This window comes from Barbus barbus, assembly GCF_936440315.1.
Source record: "Barbus barbus genome assembly, chromosome: 6".
NCBI classification, from domain to species: Eukaryota; Metazoa; Chordata; class Actinopteri; order Cypriniformes; family Cyprinidae; genus Barbus; species Barbus barbus.
In genome coordinates, this window is record NC_136734.1 from 19063833 (window position 1) to 19089954 (window position 26122).

Sequence of the window (26122 nt, forward strand, 5' to 3'; positions counted from 1 at the left end):
TAATAGCTGCTGAAAATGTACATATTAATTTTTTTTTTTTTACAGTATTATTTTTAATGTATTTTGACCAAATTAATGCAGCCTTTGAGAAACGTATTCAGAAAATAAATTTCAGTGTAAAAAAAAAAAAATCCACGTGTGTAAATTTATTGACTCCCTCTGTCTGTAAATGTGTCGGAGAAGAAAGCAGAAACACCACAAAAGAACTTGCAATAATTTCAACATTTTTTATTTTTTTGCAAATAACACTAAAAATGTTTACAAAAGCATTGTAGAAAGATTTGTGCCGTGTAAATTATCAAAACTAAAAATGAATATTACTTGAAATGATTTTGCACCTAACATGACATAAGGATTGTCCTTCTCAGCAGCAAAAAACGCAATGCATCTCAGGAGGACACGAAGTGTTCAGTGTTTTTAAAACAGCCCTCAAAGATGTTGTGAGGAATTTACCAGCCCTGAAATGAAGGCAGAGGGGGAAAACAAAACTGCTACACTACTTAAACATGTTGCTACTAAAGCAAGTGAAATAAACAAGGATGGTATGGCACTAAAAGCTCATCCCTGAAGGAGGGCATCATTCATCTAAGAAAAAAAGGTTAGATTGCAAGTGGAAATTTCCCTTGTACCCAACATGGCACTATGGCAATCTTCCTAAGTGGAACTCAAAGACTCTCAGCCTTCCCTTTGTTATTCCAGTTGGACAAACAGTGTGTTGACAGCTTGAGAGTTGTATAACAGGAGATCATTACACACATAAGCTCACACCCTACAGATACAACACAAGCCTTTCTCCGTCGAAGTTAACAGTTTTTACAACCACATACACTGTTCCATCTCGAATTTAGGACAATATTCACTTGGTACTACTTTATAAATCTGAAGAAAAATAAAAAATGCAATTAAGAAGAAAACAGAAATGTGTTTGATGACCCCACTTGTAATATTACAAATTAAATAAAAAATATAGAAATGAACAAGACCAAAGAAAAAACCTTACAAATTCAGATAATGTACATATCATTGAACATATGAATACATAAATATTAGTCTGTCTGATTACAAAACATTTTTACTTCATTATAAAATTTGCTTTTTACATATCGTCGTATTGCTGTGTCAATACATAATACTGAGTTTCTTTTGCACTCTGTGGCAACACTTTACATCTCAAGTTCTTTGCTGTATTAAACACATTATAAACTCGCATAGAATGCTCTGAAAAATATTTTGTGACTTGTTTCAATTTTTTTATTTTTTTATTTGCCCTTGCAGACAATGAGGTTCTTGTAAATGGGAAATCGATGGCACTACAGCTATCTGTGCGGAAAGCAAACAAACCAGTTATCTACCAACCCGATGTAATCTTTGGTCAAGCATATAGGGGCAAAAGTCACCATAAGGAATCTGGAAACTGTATAGAAATGGCTCATGTTCTTAGATCTTTCATACTCAAGTCACATGTTACGTCTCACCACAATAGTCCAGCGGGGTCTTTTACAAACGGAGCTGAGCAAAGACCATATTTACATAAATGTATATACTAACTGCGCTGACAACAAAACTCAAAGAGCCACTCCAAAGGACAGCTAGTTAATTACACTAAAGCTTGAACTACTTTCCCTCAGTTTTGTTCACATACAGCTGCATAAGACACTGCACAAACACAGTGTTTCCAGTTTAAACCTTGCACTAAATCCATGGCACAGGCAAATACGCAACAGTGTGCACTGCAATCCACGAAAACCGCGGCCGCAATAAGTAACAGATGATTTACGTCAAGTAAAAGTAACAAACATCAATCATTCCAACAAGCATCACCAAAATGGGAATGATTTACTGATACATACGAGTGTAACCGCACTCATGGGTTATGGCAACTTTAGACAGACAACCAAACAGAAACGAATCTTTAGGAATATTTTGTAAAGTGTGCAGCTATCACATCCTGTTCAAGCTGATTTGAAATACGGCCTCAATTCATTTTTTAGCAATAGCGAAGGCTCGAAACATCAAGGACAGGAAAAGCAACACAAAAATAAACACAAGCGGTAATTCAAGTGCTAGAGTCTCTTTCAGCCACAGAGGGTTAATATAAACCAAACGTGCACAGAAACAAATGTGCAAACTTCACCGATAACCCCTCAAAAACCTGCTGACCTTTAACCCCTTCCGCTCGGATTCGACTGTGGGTTCAGTGGACTGTAGTTGTGCTATCTATATTACAGAACAGACGTGTTTTGCTGTGAAAAGGGATGGACGTAGTTCTAAGTCTGTCAATATCTGTCTGACATTTCGTCTAGTTCCACCTTATACCTTCCTTTGCCATGCAGCAGAATCACATTGTGTTTGTAAGTATTTGTAAGGCAGAAAAATTCAAGTCTCTCTTGTAAGTGTTCTACGTCTGTTGTTCGTTCATTATGAAATGCTGAAAGCTAGTACGATGTCTGTATTGCAATGTCTTAAAGGAGACTGTCTGACCTCTATTAACAGCCAGCATCACTGAAATGTTTCTGGCATCAGAAAAAAACGTGACTCAGATACTATGAAATGAAGAGGACCGCTGAAGTCACTAGTTTTCATTTGTTGTCACACTGCATCGTGCAAAACGGTGGACGGTGAGCCACCAGAGCAGTTCACCACAGTGTGACAAAAACATGCAAGCATTGACATGCCTGCAGAAATACACACACATATAATTACACACACATACTGGTATGTACAATCACACACACACACACACGTACAATCACACACACACACACACACACACACACACAAGGTCTGGATAAGACCCAGCTTTTTGTTAGCATATTAGACCTTTTAGCTCTCTAATATTCTTAGAGGAGTTAAATCAATCGTTTATTTGCTAATTTTCAAAGGGTTTGACGAATGAAGAGCTGTGTTAGTTCAAGGTCTGCCTGTGTAGACCTGTATACAGTAGTGTGGGAAGAGATCAGAAACACTTTTAGAGCACAGGCTGCTGTGAACCCTTCACGCTCTCTCATGCTGAAAGGGTTTATGACCCTTCTGGAATATGAACTCTGTGAGCATGCAATGCATATATGTTTTCAAAAGGCAAGAGAGTGTGTTTCAGGCCTCTCAGGACTAGGCAACAGAAGCCTCTGGAAACCCAGAGACGGTTGTTCGAAACTGAAGTGGGTGCTTTGAGTTTATATATGTTTTGATTGAAGATATGGCAGTTTGAAAGGCCATGCTCAAGGAAACAAAAAAAGTCACGAGTCAAATAAGTGACCCTTGGCAAACTGTGGTGAGCGTGCGGGGACTAGCCCTCAAAGACAAATCGCACAGTGAAAACTAACATATAAAAAGAGTGAGGAGGATAGACGTGATGTCCTCAGGTGAGACTCCACCAGTCATCTTCATCAACACTTTTGCGCCTCTACTGGCGACATGGCGATGTAAGATCCGTTTCTCGAAGGCTGATTGGTGCGGTTCTCTGGCGAATCCTCCGCTTGGTTGCTCACTTGGGTATAAGCCGTTTCGTCCTTCGCCGTCTGTACAGAACATGCAGAACCATTAGCGTGTGCATTGTTAAAACCATGTAGATGTCAAAGTGAAATCATGTAGCACTAAGACGTGGACTATGTAGCTAAACATCTAATCTAATGCTGTGAAACACATTACAATCACCATGCAGGACAAGCAATGAACATGATTTGCAGAAACAGGAGATATTATTCATATAAAAACTTTGAACTTAAATGGTCACTCATAATGCTTAAAATGACCAAATACAATAATGATACAACAAGCAAATTTGAACAAAATGAAAGCAAAATGTGTGTGCAAGGGAAAATTAAGACTTACAGCAAAAGAATGAAAAGCTTCAGTAAAATCAATACGTTTTACTTCATTCTGAATTGGAACAAAAAAAAGGGAGGAAAAATGTTACTAGAAATGAAAACAACAGCATTATGCATCATTGGCAGATTTCAAGTAAAAAATAAACTCTATAAAAGAACTTTTGAACATTAGTATATAAATGTGCAAAACAAATGTTTTCCCACTCAACCATTCATTAAAGGTCATAACAACCGTTGACCAACCCAACTGATAATTACTATATATTGCAAAGAAAAACTGTATAATAAAAGAACACATTTCATAAAATAATACGTGCACTAGAGCACATGCATTCCCTCATGCAGATGCATACATGGGTATCGAAGCTAGGGTTAGTGCCGTCAAGGCGAGTGACACTTAATTGACTTTCAAGTCGAGGGTGTGTAAAGTTTGAGGGGATTTTATGGGCTTTTCCATACTTTTCCACGTAAAGGTATCATTGACCTTCAAATGACATTTCTACTCTTAACTAGGCAATATAAAGCTCATACATTTTTTACCTTTCTCTGGCGGTTCCTGCAGATGAGGAAGATAAGGACCACAAGTAAAATGACCCCCAGTCCCACAATGATGACTGGGAAGTTGGACACAACTGTTACAATAAACAGAAGTGTCTTCATCTGGGCTGCAGACTCATCGTCGATAGTTGCAGTCTAAAAATTCAGCGGAAAACAAAACAAATTAATTTTTTGAACAGAAAAACTGATATTCCGAAGAGAGCAAGGATGACATGAACACTCACCTCGTTGACATACATGATGGGGAAAATGGTCTCATTCAGGAATTTTGTTTTGCTGAAAAGGAAAAAAAGGCTAATGAGACTTCCATTTCTTCACTCCAGAACATTCTTTAAGTTGTTTTTGTGACGATTTTACTCACGGGAAGCCAGGGACTCGCTTCAGTATGACATTGAGCTGAGCTCTCTTACAGGCACGAATGGGTACCCCTGTGGTCTGCAGAAAAAAAGCAATGGGACAAGTTACTATTGGAAATCAACCAATATTCACCACAATACACACAGTCTTTGCTTGGTTCCACCCGAAACAACGTGTGGAATAAGATGAGTTCGTCAAACACCAACTTAATGAGTCAATTTTCCATCACGACATGCTACAAAAACAATCACTGGGATTCTAGATAGAGTTAGGTAGGTTCAGTTTCACATTCACTTGTGGTTATCGGGGTGAATCACCTTACTTTTTCCTGTCATGGTAAGGTCGGGTGTATACGACTTTCAGATTATAAACCACAAGTCAGTACTGTCGCTGTAAAACAGTAAAATCACAAAGCGTCTGCACTGCTTACCGGGTTGATGTCGAGGTATGTTTCGTGTTCTTCCTGATTTGGGTTCATTCCATCAATGGCTTTGATGTACCTCTCATCGGCTTGATAGAAATGAGGGAATGACACAACAATGGGTGCACCTGTACAGTGAAGGGGAAATAGGCATTAGTTGCTGTTCTTTTATTCGGATCAGTGGTTGACAATCACCCATCTAGGAAAGCTCTACGGTGAATATGCAATAATAACAACTTCTTTATCAGCTATTGCTTTATAATCACTGGTCATAAAGACCAATTAAACCATAAAAATTATTAAAGTCACGTCAAGCCTCAGGCTAACAGACTAGTCCAGTAGTTCAGATTTTTTTTTTCCTGGCCACACCAAAAAAATGTAAATGTGACATTTTAAATTTTACAACTATAACATAACTTCCATGACATTTACAAATGCATACACTTGATGGCATACAAAGAAAAACGACAGTACGATTTTTAACAACGTTTCCGAAAGAAGTCTCATTTAAGCTCATTTATTTAATAAAAGGAACATAGACTACAATATTGTGAAATATTATTACAAATTTAAATGACAGTTTTCTATTTAAATATATTTAAAAATGTCATTTATTCCTTGCTCCAGTCTTAAAATGTCACATGATCCTTTAGAAATCATTCTAATATGAGGTTTTGATGCTTGATATTTTGGTGGAAATATTGATTCATTTTTGTTCCAGAATTCTTTGATGAATGGAAAAGTATAAAAGAACAATATAAATTTAAAATAGATTTTTTTGTAACATTGTAAAAGTCTTCACTTCTCACTCCTGATCAATTTGTGTCCTTGCCAAATAAAATTTCTATAAAAAGAAATTTTACACTTTTGATTTGAACGATAGAGTATGTATTTCTCCAAACGCAAATGCTTAAGTTTGTAAGTCATAAAGACATGTAAATGATCAACGAATGCAAAGCAAGTAAAAACGCCCCACTTGCCTCAATGGAGCAGGTGACACTTCAGACTGCAAATCTGCAGTTTTTGACATTTTCCATTATCTAAAATAACGTCCCTGCGGCATTTTCTGGGACTTTTTGTTTTTTTATGCACACTAACAGAAAATTTAACTTCCCCTTTTGTTGGCACATACTCAAAGATAAGACGGAAAGTACATGAACAACCACCAAAAACACAAACTACCACCTTTTAGGTGCTTAGACCATCATTAGCTAAGAGTAATATGTACCATATCACTGATTTATATCCCATGTCCCATTCCTTAATAACACTCTAAATATAACTATTAATGAACAGTCATGAACCCTTCTAGGAATGATGACTAATCAAAGCATGTGCATATTACGACAGCTGTTTCCTATCATGAGCACTCACATGATAAAAGTGAGAGTTTACATTCGTTCAATAATAATATTAGCCTACTAGTTTATGGCAGAAACAATAGAGGCCGAGATAGCGTAATCTGTCAGAGGACACCTAAAGTGAATCAAGTGCTCGAGTCATAAAACTGCACTAAAAGTTATTCATTAAGCATTGAACCCTGATTTCCCTTTCATAGTCCAAGAGTGTGCAAACAAAAGCAGACCAATTTAACTTGAACTCAGGTTACGAGGCCACCGATCAGTAACCATAAACCCTGAAATTCAATACTATTTACACATGCTTGGTTTGCTTTGGTTGAATGTCAGTCTGAACTAGCTATTCAGGGCACCCAAATCTTTAGCACACTTAGACTGCTTTACCATATTTAAAAAGTTACCCCATTTTTCCCATGCAATTCATGGTAATTGCTTCTTTTGAAAACATCCCACACCTTTTCCACTGTAAGAACCTACTAAACACAACACGACAGGCTTACCTTCCCGACAGACGCTGACTTTGAGCACACCTTTTCCTAGACAATCCCCAGCAGGCACGCAGAAACCAGCGTTATTGGGGTTCTCATCTGGAGGAGCGAGTACATCTGAAGGAGGGGCGAAGCGGAAGGCAGGGATGCCCTTCACTTCTGTGTCAGCCACGTAACCCAAATGAATGGATCTACGTGTAATAACAAACATAAGCAACCATGTACAAGTAACAAAGTACCTTGTAAGTGTTAAAACACGTTACTTACCGGCACAGATCTGCAGCAAAGATGTAGAGGAGCTCTTTCCTGGACAGGAAGGTGTGGAAGACACTGCCATCGGTACCATTGATCATGTTGCTCTGGTTAGACGACCACCAGTTCATCTGTCTGCGAGTGAGAAAATTAATAGATGTGAACATTGTTTTTGTCACAGGTACTAAGGAGGAAAAGGAGGGTTTATTACGCATTTAATTCTCCATAATTATAATCCAAAAATGTACATTACATTTCAAATGTTTGGAATAATGGCATTTCAAAAGTCTCTTATGCTTACGAAGGCAGCATTTATTTGATTAACAGAAATATTGTAAAATATTATTAGAATTTAAAATAGCTGTTTTATAAGCACCCACTTTTATTCAGCAAGGACATATTATATTGTACAAGAGATTTGTTGAAAATAAATGAGATTCATGAAAAAACAACACCACTATTCCAAACTTTTGACCCGTAGTGTACATGCAGAATATTCTGCATCTGCAAAGAGATTTGAAGTTGTATTTATTGGGATATGGGTCAACTGAAATCAGGATATGGGGTAACTGAGAAGCGCAGGAGCTCTTTTCTTGGACTTTATACTTTGATATGGACTTATCTAGCATCTAATGCAGGCATGCTGTGTGTTTAACCCAATTTCCTAAGGCATGAGAACAGACGCCAATGAGCATGCAAGAATTCTCACTATGTCAGTAAGGCAATGCAGATTACGCAAGTATTGAGGTACCTGATGCCATTCCACGTGTCAATCTTGCCGTAGTCCATGTAGTTCTTCTCTCCAGTGTGGAAGACAAATTCACCCTCATGGGTTCCATTTTTCTGTGGTCAGAACATAAATTGAATTTAATATAATGCTTCAACCTTTAGCAGAAAATAATCACATAAGTCACAGAAGGGTAAAGATGAGTAGAAAGTCCTCAAAAAGTACAAAAATAGGTTGTTTGGCCATGATATGAATGCAGAGTGAAAGACTAAATGTTTTATTAATGCAAACTGCTTACTCGCTGGTTCAAGGTACTGACATTATACCTACGATTGCACAAACTGCAGATATTTAATATCGGTCCTAAATCTAAATCATATATAATCCCTGAAGAAAGTCTAAAACCCATTAGAGTAAACCAGGCCACTATGTCAAGGCTGACACACTGGTCAACATCTGCAGTCTACGACGCACAGCGTCATGATAACATCATTTGCTTATCCTGTTCTGATCGTATATGTGCTTTAGATCTTGCGTGTGCTACTTTGTGTTGGTTGCACAAATATATGACCCATATAGGCCGCATTTTATCTCTATTTAGACTGGCTAAGGCACTGAATATGATGAAACTGCAGATTCTTACATTGTACATAAGGCCGAAATGCTCATCCACTTCTGGTCTCATGGCATGGATTTTGGACAGCAGCGGATCTTTGAAACCCCACAGGACCTCATGGACTGTGCGATTCATAAACACCTCAATGCCCATGGATCCCATCCACATAGACACAGCAGTCCTCAGAAAGAAGGAGTAGGAGTTTAACTCGTTCATCACAGCCTGAAACAAGAGGGAAAGAATTCAAAAGCAAATTATAAGCAAAGATAATCAGTTTAACAAATGCTATGGGCAGACTAAATTTAAATGCAAAATGATTTGTTGCCAATGCAAAACAAAACCCTTCTTACAATGAATGGAATGTTAACCGTTATCACACGGTCAACCTCAGGATCTCCTGATGACATGTTGCGAAGAAACACAAAGCTCTTGGGATTTGTGGCAAAGATTTTTGTCCCGTTCTCAAGGAAAGTGACATTTTCCCTGGGTCGATATTCCCTGATAATAGAAAGAAGCATTTTAATTTAATTTTACAATCAAGCCTGCATATATATGATCAAAAATAGTAAAATAATATTGTAAAATGCTACAATTTAAACAAAACTGAGTACTAATTTAATATATATTTAAATGTAATTTATTTCTTTGATGGCAAAGCTGAATTTTCAGCAGCCATTATTCCAGTCTTCAGTGTCACATGATCCTTCAGAAATCATGCTAAATCATGATTTGCTGCTCAAGAAACACTCTTTAGTATTATCAAAAAAAAAAAAAAAAAAAAATCACCTGTAGGTATATGGCCCTATTTGAGTGACTTTGGGCTTCTCCTTCCCAGCCAAAAACTCCTCTGGGTTGGTAACATTGAAGAAGAAATACTGCATGTAAACAGGTGGTGGTGGATTTTTCCAGCCCTCCAAAACTCTACTGTTCTCAGCCAGCGTGATCTCCTGTGAATGAAACAGAGTCAGAGGTCAAGAGAGAGCACCAAAGGACCAGAAAATGCTGTCTGTTCAAAGAGGTTAAAGTCAATGTTTAAACTGAGTTTCAATCAAATTTAGGGAAGAACGAACACAAAAGCGGAATGCCGGCTGACGTTTTGACTGATTCAGAGTTACAGAAGACGAAGAGAAACATCAACATCAGCGACCCACGACACACGTTTCCCTGGTATTTGAATTTTCATCAGAACGTAGGTTCAGCAGTCCCACTTCTCACTTCTTGAGTGTCGTGATTTGAACTCAGACGGAGGAACAAGGTTTATTTCGACACAACAAACTAATTTCAGAACAATGTCATTCATGACTACATGTGACAGCACAACATTTTGTAGTAATAGACAAAACGAGGCTCCAAAGGGTGACTCGTGACAAACTCATAACATCCAGGAGGTTTTACTCCAGAATGCTGCCTTGAAATGCGGATAACGCTATCTGGAATCAGAAGCCATGACTTCAGCAGTGGAGCAGAACAGACGCTTCAAATCAACAAACATCACGGCCCCCGTTCACTGGACCCTCGACGTCTCAAAGGTCCTTACAGGAAAGTGATTTGCTAGAATCACTATTTAAAGAAGCGCCTTATGTTGAAAAAAAAAGTAGTTTGTTTCAAAATCAATCATTCTAACATATAAACTGTGCCATAATCTGAAAATCACCAATTGGTTCACGACAAACTGCGCATTAATATTACATTATTATGACCCTGAGAAAAAAAATAAAGGTCTTTGTTCAGAAAGGTCATATAATTTAAGAGTACACCTGTCTTTTGAACAGAGTGTTTTTCTTCTTCTCACATGTAAGCTCTGAATGGGATCTCTGTCATTAGGAGGAACCCTGTGCTTTACCATAGAATAAAGTACTAGTATAGAGACTAAAGAAAATCTGTGGCTATTCAACTTGTTCAACCATGTGTAGTGAAATCAGACCAAAGCTTTTCTTTAAAGTAAGATTGTGTTGCGTCACACCCATTGACTCTCTTTTCTAATCGGACATGGTTTCTCAGGAGGTCTGACAGGGCCCACACTGACAACAGTTGTTAATTACACCTAGTTAAAAAAAGGATGATTTTAGTCTTGCATTTTACCTTATAGACACCAATTAAAGTTTAATTAGGGTCAGTAAGATTTTTTAATGCAAGTCTCTACTCTCCAAGGCTCCGTTTCTTTGATTTTAAAATGCTGTAAAAACAATAATATTGTGAAACTATTTTTATAAGCTGTTTTCTATTTCTGTTTTAAACTGAATTGTCAGCAGACTTTACTGCAGTATTCAGCGTCACATGATCTTTCAGAAATTATTCTAATAAGCTGATTTGGTGCTGATTTATTATTATTGTTATCAATGTTGAAAACGGTTTTGCTTTGTAATATTTTTGTGGAAAGCATGAAATTGTTTGTCAGGCTTCTTTGATGAATAGAAAGCCCAGCATATATTTCAAATATATCTTTAGTAACAATGTAAAATAAATCTTGTTTGGTAATGTACATGATTGTGTTCTTTATAGCTAATTAGCTTTCTTACAGCTATTCAATGGAATATGTTTTGAATATTACTAATTATTTATTTATTTTTACCTACGTACAAAATGAATGAAAAAGGTTAAAACACGATTACAAAAACTACTGCATTAACCTCTACACACAACCGCGTGCTCAACAACCTTGAGAAGAGAGATCTTTGAAGGTCCTAATGGACATCAAGCCATGTTAGAAATGTTCAAAGCCTTGATCGAGCAACTCCAGCCAAGGTAAGAAAAACAACCAATATTTGTATTTAGATAGTGAGATCATTTGTCCTTTACGTGGAAGTACTTAACATTACAAAATGCCAGTAAAGTGGATACCAGAGCTGGTCTTCTGCTTATGAGGGTACCAGCAACTGGAAATTATATTTAAATAAATAACTACCATGTTGTACCAAAGTCCTTACACTGCCAAGAGGTGCAGATTTTAGTGAATTAAATGTAAACATGAATTCACAGCAAGCAATGAATACATTCATAAGCCTATGTCAAAGCCTGTATTTTAACTTGAGCTAAAAGCTGCTGCAAAAGCAGCAAGCAAAGGAAGTATTAACTGTCAAAAGAGATAAAACACTGAAGAAAAACTGCCTCAGAGCTGCATACTGTGTCACAAACTCCTTAAACATGACTCTCTGTTTCCACACCCTACTCGAAAAGACACATATCACCTGAGGCCTTGAAAAAGTCGTTTTGTCGAGAGAACTTAAGCCTGACGGCTCCATGTGACATGTTTGAGTGTCACAGTTGACTTACTGAATATGAAAAGTGCACAGTTTATAAGCTCAGTTATAAAGCTTTGAAGCAACTGTCAATAAATGGTACAACATCCAGCAAAGTTGACTTCGCCCACAGACCACCACAAACACCCACCCATGAATTCCAGGTTAAGGGAATCACACTGAACACTACACTTGGTTAAAAATACTGAGGGTGGAGGTCAGAATTCCAAGTATTTTTTCCAAGGAGAACAGCCTGAGACCCTCCCCCCACAGCCACAAATACAGCACACCTCCCTGCCATATACATGCTCTCTGTGAATGAACAGCCTTTCCCGTTACATTAAAGAGGAGGAATTATCAGTCGGACAGCATCACTGCTGAGGTGTGTTTTCCGCAATATGATAGGCTTCGTGGTCACTGACAGCGACCAGCTCACTTTTAATCAGAGTTATTAACAAAACCACATTTACATCACGGTAATTTAATATCATGCTTTGACCACCTACACGCTAAAGAGGGGGCATTAAACGACCACAAGACAGGTTTTTAGTCTACATAACGTGAAATTGTGTAGTCTGGGTCTCACCGCGAGGAAGAACAAGAACTTGTCTCTCATTGAAGAGAATAATATGACAGCTTTTAGACTTGTTTGTGGTATGATTTCGCAAAGCTTACCTCAAGTGATATTAGCTGATGCTCAGAAGCCTCGTGTAGGACAAAATTAGCCCCGAATCACTTTAAAAGCCGGTTTTACAGCAGAACATGAGCTTTTCGTAGAATTAAACACTTTATAAATGACTTACCTTTTTTATCCGTTCCTGAATCATTGTTTGGAAGACTTGAGCCAGCAGAAGGGCGATTCCCAAAATGAGCAAATGAGCGCACACGATCCCGGTTGCGTAAATGGCACACGATCTTCTAGTCATTTTTGATGTTTCAAATTGGCTAATCTGTAGAAAAAAATAACAATAATAACACTATTCTTTCTTTCTCTCTCGTTCTGAACTGCTTCTGGAGAACCTCGCGGTATGTCTCCGTTTATTTTTTTCCTGATAGTCTCAAAGGCAGAAAGGTTTTGCCTCTTCTATCATCGGGAAGTCAGCGTTCACGACCCCAATGATGCTGAGATAAGAGACTATCAGCTCTATCGCAGAGGATGGGAGCTCTTCTCCTCCTTCCTCACTAGTGCATTCAAATGAGCCAGTCATGCCTGAGAAACACAGTTTTTGGAGCGAGGGGCGTGTTAAACCTCCCTCGGAGCTGAGGTCATGATTTAAAGGGGTGTGTGCCTGTCAGGACGACAAAGTAAATATACAGCACACTTCTTACTGCCCTGACGCAATTTATACGTTAAGAAAATGGCAAATAAGTGTTTTTACTAACGGCAAACATACAGAACGGCAGATATAATTCATGTTTCGTTGTAAAGTTGTACAACTTCGTATCTAGCCTGATCCCAAATACTCTAGCAGACAGTGCATTTAATGTATTAATATAGTACATTAAGTGCTTCATTTGGATACATGTGCGGTGAAAATATACAAACTTGTCATTCAAACAATAACACTGCGCCTAATCCACTGGAACAGACGTTACAACTCAGCGGGACGTTTTTGTGTTTTTAAAAGACAACGGTCCTGAGACCGTTAGGTCTTAATTTGAGTTCCGCTATCTACTGTCGTGTCTCCTTAAATGAGTAGTGAATGAACATGAATAATGGGCGGCTCGCGAGGTAAGCGATGATCGTCGCATCTCTTTTGTCCGAGGAACTCGCGATTCCATTGGATGACGTCTTCCCGGACCACCGGTCTAGGACTGCCCCCGGAGGACGGTGATTGGTCGAGGGCTCAGAAGTGCGATGCCGAATTTGATCGACTGATTTCGGGGCGGAGTTTATTTAAAGGGAGCCCTCAGCCCTGAAGCACGCTGGAAATCTGATGTTGCTCGCATCCTGCACCCAAGTTTGACGAAGACGGGAGTTGGTATCTCACTACCACAGAAAATAAAGCACCGTGTAAGATTTTGAAGCTGATTTTCACTATTATAATTATTTTTTTTCGATAAATGTGAAAATATTTTACATGGGCTACCCCTAAATCCTAACCCCAGTTGCTAGTTTGGCCGTATTTAATGTGCATTTACATTTTTTCTTGTTGATATTACCTTACAAAAATCAGATATAACTTTTTGGATATTTCTTAAAATATACCAGGCTTACTGTCACTTCATGAGTCAGCATAACTCCTAGGAAATGGCTGCAGTTTCCAAAGTTGCTGATTTTAATTCATGGATCACTGGAGTAGTTTAGAAGAAAACAACTGTGTAACCCAGGAAACTGAATTATCAACATTAGTACCTATTTTAACCCGTAAAAGGACTGGAAAATACCTCAGAGACAATTACTTTACTGCTGTACTTTACTATAATAATATGTAACCGATATCAGCATACCTCTAGGTCATCGGCCTTCTCACGGCAGGCTTTGCTGGTAAAGATGGTGAGTTGATACGAGAGTTGTCACACCAAGACACTTGACATAGTATTTGCAGGGAAACTCTTTCAATATTTTTTCTCAGAAATTGGGCCCACTTGCACTTTTAAAAATAAAGGTTCCAAAAGGGAGTTTTTGCAGCGAAGAACTATTTTGAACTACTTTCTACTTTCACTGAACAGTTCTTAAAAGAACCATGTTTTTTCTTGGTGTGAAGATTTTTTTTAACTATTTGTTTAATGGAAAGATTCCATGGATGTTAAAGATTCTTCATGAAACCAATAAAGAAGCTTTATTTTTAGGTGTGACCCTCCCCCATCCTCTCAAATGCCTGCATCCCCCGGGGTTAAACAAAGCTTTATTTTACAAATGTGACAATGTCCATTTGACTATGTCCCTGTAGGACACATTTAAGCTTTTGAGTGCTTAATATTATCATGCTAATAAAAATCTTCCTTAATGTAGTTAACCGGTCAATGACTGCACTGCTCAGAAAGATGACAGTAAAGCCACATCACACATCATAAAGTAACTATGGGCCTGTGATACAGTAAAGTCATAAAGCTTAATGAATCCACTTTAACCATACTTACTTGTGAACTGTTGTGACCTTACTGATAAAAGACAAAGTTGCAACTGAAGGATAAGACAGTTATGCCAAACCTGATTTGCCTACTACTCCAAGAAGGTTAATGTGCCTTTTATTAAAGCTCTCTTGGGGGGTTAAAGATGTTCAGGCTAGAAAGCATCTGTAAAAATAAGAGAAGTGAAAACAAACCACCTCCTAAGCACCAGGAGGTAGAGGAGAAACATTGCTCTAACAAGACTGTATGCCTTCACAAAAGTAGAGTTAGTTTCAGTAAACTTTTATGAATGGATTGTCAAATCAACGGTAATTCAAAGTTTCTTATTACCCACAATCACCATTTAAATTTATAAAATGTATTTATTCAACTACTGTTATATGGAAACATATAAACAATAAAAAGGTAATTGTGACATTTTATCTCATAATTCACACTTTTTTCTCGCAATTGTGTTTTTGGTTTCAAACACATAAGGTAACTGCGACTTTTTGACTTTATGTATTATTTATCTATTATATTATTTTATATTTCACAATTCTGCCATTTTTCTCAGAATTCTAGAACCTACTAAAATTTTAGACTTTTTTTTCCTCAGGATTTTTTTTATAACTTCCCTAAATGTCCCAAATACAGACAAATACATTACTTGACAAGTGAATAGCATGACTTGGTGACCAGAGTGTACTATTTTAAAATACAGAAATATTTTTTTACACGTCCGCCTGAAGACTCCTGTGCATGTTGTGTGTGTTGATGACGCAAAATTGCTTTCGGTTGCATCCTGTTGAGTACAGGAAAAGGAAGGGTTTGAGAGGTTTATGCAAACATGTCCTAATTCAACATCTTAAACTTTTCTTATTTATTTGTTTAGTGTTGTTTCGCTCTACACGTTTAAAAATGACCACATATTAAAGAGGAAGAAAAAGACTAACAAATACATCACAAAAAAAACAACTGCCTTGCAGGAGCTGAATGAACGGTTCCTTTTTCTTTCAAAGAATGACAAGCCTTTTGTAAGTCAGTAGGTTTAGGCATGTTGACTATACAAAATCTTTATCTATAACCACTTTTATAAAAGATATCGTCCTATTGAGCAGTAGCAAGCAAAGCCATTCCATATCTTAACTGTTTAACTGGAACGGATAAATAAATCAATGATTACCTAAAATGATATGATGTTGTAAAATGTGAACAGTGTACAGTGCAGCCACGTTTATTTACTTCATAAATCTGGTTAGCAGTGTATTATATTTTTGTCCACCTTATTACTTTTTACATTGCATGTTGCAATATACATTGACATCTATTTGTTGCAATGCAGTAAACTACATATATTTTTGGTGCAATATATCATACATTTTTAAAGCTGCTCTTTTTTCCTAAACCCACTTGAGTGAGAAGCTCAAAACATTTTTCATTTTAAACTGAACTGTACAAATGCAAACTGCGAATAATACAAGCATTCAAAAAAATACAAAGGTCTTTTATATAAAGATGGTTTTGAACATGTTCTGCCATGGATTATAGCAGAACATAATTTTCTTACGTATATCTCCTTTGATGAAGATACAGAGCTTGTGATTGTTGGTCTGTTGATATGACCTCTGGCACAACAGTGAAAGAGTCACGTTCTCTGTCTGCCCCTCCTTTCACAAAGATGCATTTTCACTGGGTACTGCACTTCTGCATATAGAAAAAGGCAGGACAAGTTTGAACAACAGGGAAAGAACAGCAGTTGAATGTGTTTAATGCCTCATAAACTAGATTTTAAAGCAGGGTGCTTATAGTCTTGCTCTCGGACATCCACTTTAGTTTTGTTTACGCCTACCTGAAATGGCTTCACTTTATCTTTATGACTTTCCCTCTTCTATAGAACACAAAAAAGACTCTTTGTCCATAGACTCTTACATTGTGTGAAGAAAAACAGTTGAAATAACACAATTTTACATTTTGGCGAATTAGTGGCTAATTCTTATTAAAGTTTTGTATGATCTGCTTATGCCACATAAGATTATGTTTAGAAGTGAAACTTCATGCTTTTTCCTAAAAATCGTATGGTTTTGTACGATTCACATTGTACAAATTCATACAAAGTTATCACCTCATATGAATGGAAGCTTGCCAAGGGATTAAAAAAAAGGGTTATGGCAAATTTTTTTAATCAATCTTTTTTCTTGCAATATCTCATAATTCTGATTTATTTGCAATTCTGAGAAAAAAAGTCATATTTGCAAGAAATACATTTAGAATTGTGAAATATAAACTCACAATTGTGAGCAAAACGTCAGAAACGTGAGATTAAAAGACTTTTTTTATATTTTTGTTTTGTGGCGAAAACAAAAACAAACATGTAAACTCAAAATTCAGAGAAAAAAGTATTTTGAGATGTAAAATCAAATAAATAAATTCAAAACACTTTTTTTTTCTCAGAATTGTGGGGCAGAAATGGGCTTCCATATGGGCCTATAAAGGCTTGTAATGACATGAGGGTGAGTAAATGATGACAGAATTGTCTTTTCATGAGTGAACTATCTCTTTAATCAGTAACAGTAATGCCTGCATAATGTAACTGATTTACTGTACAGTCTTGCTTGTTTGTGTTACATAAAAAAGATGCACTTTGTGTCATCCGATGAATTATCTATGAAGAGTAGAAAGTTGTCTGTAAATGAGACAGCAGTCACCTGACAGCAGGACAGTCCTAGAGCATAAGTGTCAGGAAAATGAAACAAATATAAAAACTGTGGTTGAACCAGTTCCTCCACTCATCAGGCAAATGTGTCATTCAGTCTACCATAAAAAACTAACATTATCTTTCTCTTTGTTTTCAGTGTTTAAATGCTCCGTTGTTTTACTACAACCACATAAAACACTATTTGAAGTCTCATCAGTCACTCTGGATTTTTTATTGGGATACTGTGTGGAAATGCAGATCTGTACAGGATGGTACAGTGTGTTTGTTTCAGCTCCTAACAGGCTCTTGGCACCGTCCAGGATGGGCTGGTGCAGACTGTGGTTAAGGAATGACTGTGGGAGTAGTGAGAAGAGCCAGACCTTTTCAGGAGATGTGATTGATGTTGCCTCAGACCATTAAGTACAATGGGAGGAAAAGAATGTTGAATTTATATTTGTGAGGCTCTATTCTGCAGCTCACTGGGGCCACAAGCGGCCCCTTTATGAACACTATGTAATTGCCAGTCTTTTTAGCTTGTCACAAAAATGAGAAATATGAGGGAAAGTAGACTTTATTTCAGCAGGAACGGTTGTGGTAAATTATTCCTTTAATATACAACATATCAATAAAATGGCAACTTGGGCTTTAAAATATTGGCCTACAATTAGGTGATTCTTTTCGTGTCTGTATTGTTCTTTGTTTAAGGTATAGTGAATCTCTCACAGCTGAGAGAGAAGTTACACAACTACAACAAACCATTGTTTAAACATAAGGAATGATGGGTTTGGTGGAGGGAGTGGATGTGGACTGACCCCAGATCCACATGACTTAAACTAGGTTTGTCTGAAAAAAAAGTGCAAAAATTGGTGTATGAAAATTTTTTTGATCAGAAATTATTAATAAATTTCACAGTTATAAAAAAATATAGCACATTGAGTTAAATGTGAAAAATTTAAGTATAAAAACTAGTAAATTCTTATAAAACAATCTTTGTTTTATTAAAAATTTTGAAAAATCACTGATGATTTAGCTACCGATTTAAAGTAAGTATAAATAACACAAAAGTCCTGTATAAAGTATTTGAATGTCCCCTAGAGGAGAGGTGCATGTTTTGGGAAGCTGAAGGCCATTACAGTATTATGCTACCTTGAATCTCTGGAAGTAGGACCTTTTGATTTTAACTGTAAACAAAACAGTTGATTTGTATGTTCCCAACTTTAATGTTTCCTGTCTTTGTGCGAGCCTAACCTTCCCTAATGATTTGTGTTATCCTGTTACTTTGTCCTTGAAAGTTGCAGTGTCATTAGATCAGTGTCTGCCAAAGTTTAGCCAAATTGCAAATAATAATAATAAGAAGAAATGTTTCTTGAGCACCAAATCAGCATATTAGAATGATTTCTGAAGGATCATGCGACACTGAAGACTGGAGTAATGGTTGATGAAAATTCAGCTTTACCATCACAGAAAGAAATACGTTAAAACATATTTGATCAAATAAATGCAGCCTTGGTGAACATAAGAATCTTTTTTTTTTTTCAATAACAGTAAAAAAGTGAAACCCTCTACATGTTCTATTGCCGTTTGGTATCTATTCTACGTTTGCTGTCCATTTAACATTTAGAGCACCAAAGGGACCTCCTTTGTGTGCTTTGTCTCAAAACTTACATAAGGCATTTGTCCTTTGTGGGAAACTGGAGCTCCCCAGTTTCTGGCACATCACATGCTCTGATAAATACTTTTCATAAGGTTTGGCTCTGAGAAAATTCCATTGGCCTTGTAGGGTGGCCCGCTTCTACCTGTCTCAGCAGCAGAAGTGAACCCTGGGGAAAACAAGCTCTATAAACAATTACCACCGTTCTTCTGTGTTTTCTGTCCGGCTATTTTCTTCTGAGTCTGTGCTAATGGAAGAAACTTCCCACTCAAGGGAAAATTCAAATTCCAGCTCTTGCTGCCCCAGCATTTTATATTTAAAGACATTTTACTTATTTGATTTTTGCAATACAAAATGGGGGCAATTTAATATACATTATTGAAAAATTTGTGGTTATGCTTTTGAATGAAGTCTCTTATTCTCATAAGACTGCATTTATTTGTCCATAAATACAGTAAATGTTGTGAAATACTATTACAATTAAAATAGCTGTTTTCTATTGTAATAGATTTTCAAATTTAATTGATTCCTTTGATGGCAAAGCTGAATTTTCAGCAGCCGATGCTTCAGCGTCACATGATCCTTCAGAAATTCTTTGATCAAAAAAAGTTCAAAAGAACACTATTTCTTTTAAATAGAAGTTGTTGTAACATTATAAATGTCACTTTTGGTCCATTTCTTCCATCCGTGCTGAATAAAAGTATGCTATCAGAGGGAGTGGAAGTGTTCAAACAGATGAATAAACTATGGAGTGAAAGGCATTTGATCTGATGTTCAACTCCTTGCTGGTTGTATAGGGTGCACCGGGCTACACCCTCAACACACACAAATTCCTGGAATCAGTCACGCCACCACGTTAATTCTGAACAGTCTGTGAAGTTTGTTCTACTGTAAGTGTGTGCAGAACAAATACACAGCATTTAAATTTACTTTGTGTTTACTCTCACACATGTTTAAAAGAGCTTCTATTGTAGGTGTCACGCACAAGCGCCACATCACTGCAGATGTCAAGACAAGCTCACATGAAATTAGTCAACCTTCCTCATTTTGTTTGGGAAGGAAAAGGGAGTTTGATGAACCTTAAAATTGTCAACTTCCTTATCGGTTACTGGAAGCTTGTGTTTCACACGGATTATGCATATTGTATCTTAAAGGAATAGTTCACCCTAAAAAAAAGGAAAATTCGCTCAGAATTTACTCAGGCCATCCAGGATTGTTTCTTTATGAGAACAGATTTGGATAAATTTTACATTACATCACTTGCTCACCAATGGATCCTCACCAATGTAGTGAATGGGTGCCGTCAGAATACGAGTCCAAACAGCTGATGAAAACATCACAATACAACTTCTTGTTTATTATAAACACACTGCTTTTCAATTCAGTCTTTTATCCATAATACTGCTTTCTCCAGTGAAAAAGTTGTCTGATCTGAATCAGAAGAGAAATATGCACAGATCCAGCACCGTTTATAAGCAAAATAGTCCAAAAACAGTTCTAAACAAATATGTCAGTAGACTTTGATGTGAAAGGACAACAGCTGATTGACTTTTTCATTGGAGGAAGTGTTATTATGGATTACAGACCTTTGGTATTTTGTCTAAAGCGACAGTTTAACATTAAAATGTGTTAATGATAGATTAGTTTCTTACAAAAATGCAGCTTTTCACTTCAAGAGATGTTGGAGATGTATGGATTACATGTGGATTATTGTGATGTTTTTATCAGTTTGGACTCTCATGCTGACGGCACCCATTCAATGCTGAGGATCCATTAGTAAGCAAGTGATGTAATGCTAAATTTCTTCAAATTCAACAAATGAATAAAATCTCAACAGCATTTTGAATGGGTATGCGAATGGGAATCAGTCAATTTTGAATTTAAATGGATAGTTCAGCAAAAATGAACATTTTGTCATAATTTACTCACTGACTATCCAAACCTGTATGACTTTCTTTCTTCTGATGAACACAAAAGGCCCAACAACAACATCAAAAACACTAAAGCACAAAATATCTTATTTTCCACAGAAGACTACATTTAGGAGGATATGAGTAGCTCTATGTCAAGTTTCACCTCAAAACAGCTAGATGTGAGAAGATCACGTGATCCAGGCACGTAGAACACATTAAGAATGAAGACGCATCAAAATTCTGCTGAAGGGCTCTGGGCTCCTGCCAGCTCTGATTCATGTTGTTCCTTCTTAGAGATGATGCTCCACTCCCTGAACACTTAATGCACTCATTTCCATATTTCAAAATATAAGCTGACCTATTGCCAAAATTTAATGATGACTTCTAACAGCCATGCTGTACTTTTCCCAAGGATCTAATGTAGAAAAACTTCTAAAGCTGATTAGATGAGAAAGTTTTAATTACTCTAAAAGGGTGTTCTCCAGGGAATGTTTAGATCTCCTCATGCTGAGGACATTATTGTAATGTTTGGAATAGCCTGCCAGTATTTTTCCACAGTTGTTCCATAAACAACATTGCACTGCCTGAAGAACAGGGCATCCTCTGTGCCTCCCATCGGTCATTAACCGTGCCCTCTTATTAAGTGTGAATTCAGACTGTAACCATGTGCCTAATTTGAATTTAGTTACGTGAATTATTCACTTATTTTGTCCAGCTCGACTGAGCTGATGGATCATTAATTGGTTTAACGTTATTTGTGAGATTTGAACAACAAAACTCAATGGTGCCGATAAAAGGTTCCTATGCAAAATCTCACTGTTGTTGTTTCCACATCCTGCTAACAGTAAATCATTCGTGCAGGAAGTAAGTCAAGCAAGCTAATCAATGCAAAACTATTCAAACATTTCAAAAGCAAAAACGTATCTTTACCAACAAGTTCCACTGCTGTCTCTTCCTGTTCTTTGCATTGTTTTAGGGATAAGACTGCTAATATTAATGATAATAAACAAATCGACACATTTGTCAACTTTTCAGTGCACTCATAGGATGAGCATTCAAAAATACATGTGAAGAAAAAGTAAAAAGAAACTATTTCAGTGAGAACCACAGTTGTGTTTTAGATTCAGCAATTCAAAAGTGTATTCATTAACAAGCGTTCGGTCAAAATAGTGTTCCTATCGGCTGTACTATTATCACAAAGCTCCCTCTTGTGGTTTAAACGCTCCCCTCATCTTCTGTGGAGGCACTAGAAGAACTACAAGTACCAGAGCGTTGTGCTGCCATGGCAACAGAACCAACGCGCCTCACTAGTGTCTTCAAAACATGGGGATAGTTTAATAACGTTGTGTTGATGAACACAGAGAAAACGAATCGTTTTAAATATAATACAGAAGCATTATACGAGCGAAATGCCTTTCAAAAATGGACAGGTGGAGAACATTAAGTTCCCCTGGGAAGTTTGCAATTTGTAATTTTGCGACCGCAATTTTTTTTTCAGTAATTCCAAAATCAGTTATAATTAATGTGTTACTAAAAAATAACTTTTTAAATTAAATTGTACCAATTTTTAACATGAAAACCTGGGGATTTAAGAAGACTATTCCAGGTTTCCTTCCTTTTTCCCTTAGGCTGTTCAAAACGTTTAAATAAAAACAGGTTCTAGCTGACTCAAGTTTCTCCTGGCAATGTTTGCCCATCCCGTTAGGGTCAGTCCTGTTTGTTCATTTTCTTGCCAGTGCGAGGTCCTCAGGCCATTTAGGATTACATCTCTTGCTCCAGAATGGATTCTCTGCAGTGAACGGGTGCCATCAGAATGAGGGGCTGATAAAAACATCACCATCATCCACAAGTAATCCACACATCTCCAGTCTATCGGTTAACATCTTGTGAAGTGAAAAGCTGTGTGCTTGTAATAAACTAATTCATTCCCTAATCACAATATTGCTTTCTCCAGTGAAAAAGTTCTGAATCAGGAGAGAAATATGCAAATATTAAACACCATTTACAAGTGAAGAGAGTTCAAAAGAGTTCTTAACAAATATGTTGGTGGATTTCAATGTGAGAGGACAACAGTGGGAGACTTTTTCAATGGAGGAAGCATTATTATGGACTTGTATCATGGAAGTTAAAAATTCTTGATTTATTTATTACAAACATGCACTGGAGTGTGGATTACTTGTGGATTATTGTGACGTTTTCTTCAGATGTCTGGATTCTCATTCTGACGGCACCCATTCACTGCAGAGAATCCATTAGTGAGCAAGTGATGCAATGCTAAATTTCTCCAAATCCAAATTTTCAGCCAGTTTTTTTTTTTTGGGGGGGGGGGGGGGGGGGGGGGGATTTTCTTAAGTGACAGAGTTCATCTGTTACTGCATAAAAGGAATGACAACAACTTGAACTTTTGTCTTTGTCTTCAGGTTTAAGGAACGGCTAAAAACGAAATATCTCAGGGATCTGAGGCAAAAGCAACAGTTATCTGGGTCATTAGATAGTCGCAAATGGCGCTTTTTGTCCCCTGGCCAGGATGATTTTAGAGATGGTTACCCAATAGTCCATAGAGAGCTCTTCACCCAATATAAGAGTGGACCCTCCTCTGCAGTCTTTGGGATGCCAAATCACGCTTGTTCAGTGAAGTTCCCACAGAAGAGACTGACTAAAAATCAAGTGTGTTACTCAAAGCAGAATCCCCAGAGCCAAGCTCAGCGTGAGTTCATTGATGCTGTTGAGTACAAACTCAATCCTCATCTGGAGAGCGGTATGACACCGGAGGTAACTGTGTTTAATTGTAGTCATTATGATTTAATTATTTTCTGCATGCAAATACACTTCAACTCATGTTAAAGTTGCTGTTAGTCATTTTTTTAAATACCACTTATAAAATCCTATTAGCTGACAAATATCACTGAAGCAGGCCACATTCTGAGAAATGTATTTCTGACAGCCAAAACAGATAAACAAATCAGAACATGGGCTGCGCATATTTAGCCAATCAGAATCTATAATCTTTTTGAATATTTGAACTTTTGAATATTTAAAAAAATGAACATTTATTATTTGTGTTATTTTACCCTCATATTAAACCACAGAGAGTGAGAGTGTTGCAATGGGTTTTCTAATACAATTGCTTGGGTAGTGACAGTAAATTTGACAAATTTCTCTCTTCTGACCGGTGTAATTAATTTTCTCCTCTCTTGGAAAGTCATGGAAATTAAACAATGGCTTTCTCCTGCCCCTTTATGTTTTTTTTTGAGCAACCACTGGAAGCAGGGGGAGTGTTTGTGAAAACGGTTTAGAAACAGTCCTCGTTTTGTGATTCCATTTGGTAATGCTGGTGCAGAAGCCTCTAACAGCAGCAGCTTTAAATATGAGGAGACAAAGCAAAGAATAATACATGTAATATTAATTGCAATGTACAGTATTGAAAATGCGTCCAAATGTATTCAACTTTTTCAGTAGCTATTTGATCAGGTGTTGTCAGTCCTGGATCCTGATATGTGCATGAAGGCAGAATTGCCCATAACCTCTCCAATGGAGCATCTAGAGGAAAGCAGTGCACAGTGTGAAATCTCAACTCCGGAGACTGTAAAACCGCCCATCACCATGAAGTGATTTTCCTTCCTTCTCCTTTTGAGCACGTTTCTGGTTTTGGTTCTGATCCCATTCCAAAATGATGAGACAGGCCACAATTTTAGGTTAAAAACAATATTCCTATGTTAATGTCAAAGTTCATTTGGTAGGCGACCAGACATTACATAAGTACATGTTATATATTCTAATACCATTCCTGATACTCTTCTTACGTTTCCCCAAGACCACAAAAGGAGAAATGTAAAGAGGTCAGACCAAGAAATCCTTATAAATGGCAGGAACTCAAAGAAACTTTGGGTGTCGAAGATCAGACGGCAAGTGTTAAACACCTACAGAGTGCAAGAAGATGAAAAGCAGATGATTATCAAGCTCTTCTGTGAATGGATTACTTCACTGGTAATATTTCTTTATGTACACATTAAAGTACACAGATCAAATATGAAGCCTAAAAGGTTATTTAACCCGTTATCTCAGGGTGGAGAGACCAGTGATCTGACAGAGTCAACCATCTTGGATCTGTTTAAGAGTGACTATGAAAAGAAACCCTCCTTGACCTTACCTATTAAGAAGACTCATCCTAATCAAACTCCAGCAAAACTCTCCAGCTCAGTAGAGGGACATCATAAAGATGCTAAAGAGTTAAATCAGGTTCTGGAAAATGTTTTGGTCCTTAATGTTTAAATTTTGTGTTTACCCAAAATTGTGGATCAATAAGTCTTGTCTATGTTTGTATGGCAGGTCTATAAACCCAAGAGACCCCAGGCCGCCAATGATCCTCTAACCCAAGAGCCCCAGCACATATCACAGGAAGCCTGGACTTTGAGGAACGGCTGAGTGAGAAGGTGACTTTATAGCGTCTTTTAGTTATAAAAGGAGCAAATAATGTGACAACTGATGATGAGACAAACCAGGGAGTTCCATTCATATTTTACTGTCATCTAGGATGAAGAGCTGAAGCAGATTCACGGCATTCAGGCATTCAGAGAGTTCATTATCAACGAGGGAGTGAGAATGCAGAGGTAATGCTGTTCACATTCAAATTAATTCATAGCTGGATATTTTATGAGATTACATTTCAATTATGTTTCTTGTAATTAAACATATTACTGTTAATTATATAATAATTATTTTATTTGTGTCCCATGTGTAGTTTCTCAGCACTATCTTCTCTGAGCATGAACAGAAGAACGGGATTAGAGGCTCAAACACCGCAGGCTCCACTTCTTCATCATCTAAAGGGAGAGCTGTCCATTAAACTCTTTAAATAATATTCCCTTATGTTGTTTTATTGAACATCACTTCACACATTCATGGATCAGCCGCTGAGTGCAGTTCCCCAGACTACAGTTTTTTACCCCCAAGACAGATTTCT

General features: G+C 37.2%; 1 protein-coding gene and 1 pseudogene across 4 annotated transcripts in view; one reads left to right on the top strand and one right to left on the bottom strand.

The window, feature by feature from the left end:
• Nucleotides 1-207: 207 nt before the first annotated feature.
• LOC306871437 (uncharacterized protein) overlaps nucleotides 208-26122 on the bottom strand; it is a 67960-nt gene continuing 42045 nt past the window's right edge. For 2 of the 3 annotated variants that reach the window (XM_079419375.1, XM_079419373.1), the window contains exons 19-30: nucleotides 9391-9551; nucleotides 8955-9102; nucleotides 8632-8826; nucleotides 8013-8104; nucleotides 7277-7396; nucleotides 7022-7200; nucleotides 5173-5291; nucleotides 4747-4820; nucleotides 4610-4661; nucleotides 4368-4520; nucleotides 3832-3879; nucleotides 208-3518 (exon numbers count right to left, since the gene is read on the bottom strand). In XM_079419375.1, coding sequence (XP_079275501.1) covers nucleotides 3387-3518; nucleotides 3832-3879; nucleotides 4368-4520; nucleotides 4610-4661; nucleotides 4747-4820; nucleotides 5173-5291; nucleotides 7022-7200; nucleotides 7277-7396; nucleotides 8013-8104; nucleotides 8632-8826; nucleotides 8955-9102; nucleotides 9391-9551 — 1473 coding nt within the window. In that variant the 3' untranslated portion in view covers nucleotides 208-3386. Of the gene's footprint in view, nucleotides 3519-3831; nucleotides 3880-4367; nucleotides 4521-4609; nucleotides 4662-4746; nucleotides 4821-5172; nucleotides 5292-7021; nucleotides 7201-7276; nucleotides 7397-8012; nucleotides 8105-8631; nucleotides 8827-8954; nucleotides 9103-9390; nucleotides 9552-16506; nucleotides 16605-26122 lie in introns of those variants that run through there. The other variant, XM_079419370.1, reaches the window with a different exon arrangement.
• Nucleotides 9686-25584, top strand: LOC306871596 (annotated as a pseudogene). Its single transcript has 6 exons — nucleotides 9686-9771; nucleotides 23580-23931; nucleotides 24667-24767; nucleotides 24974-25146; nucleotides 25225-25398; nucleotides 25489-25584. The product of its transcript is annotated as an uncharacterized misc_RNA (transcript).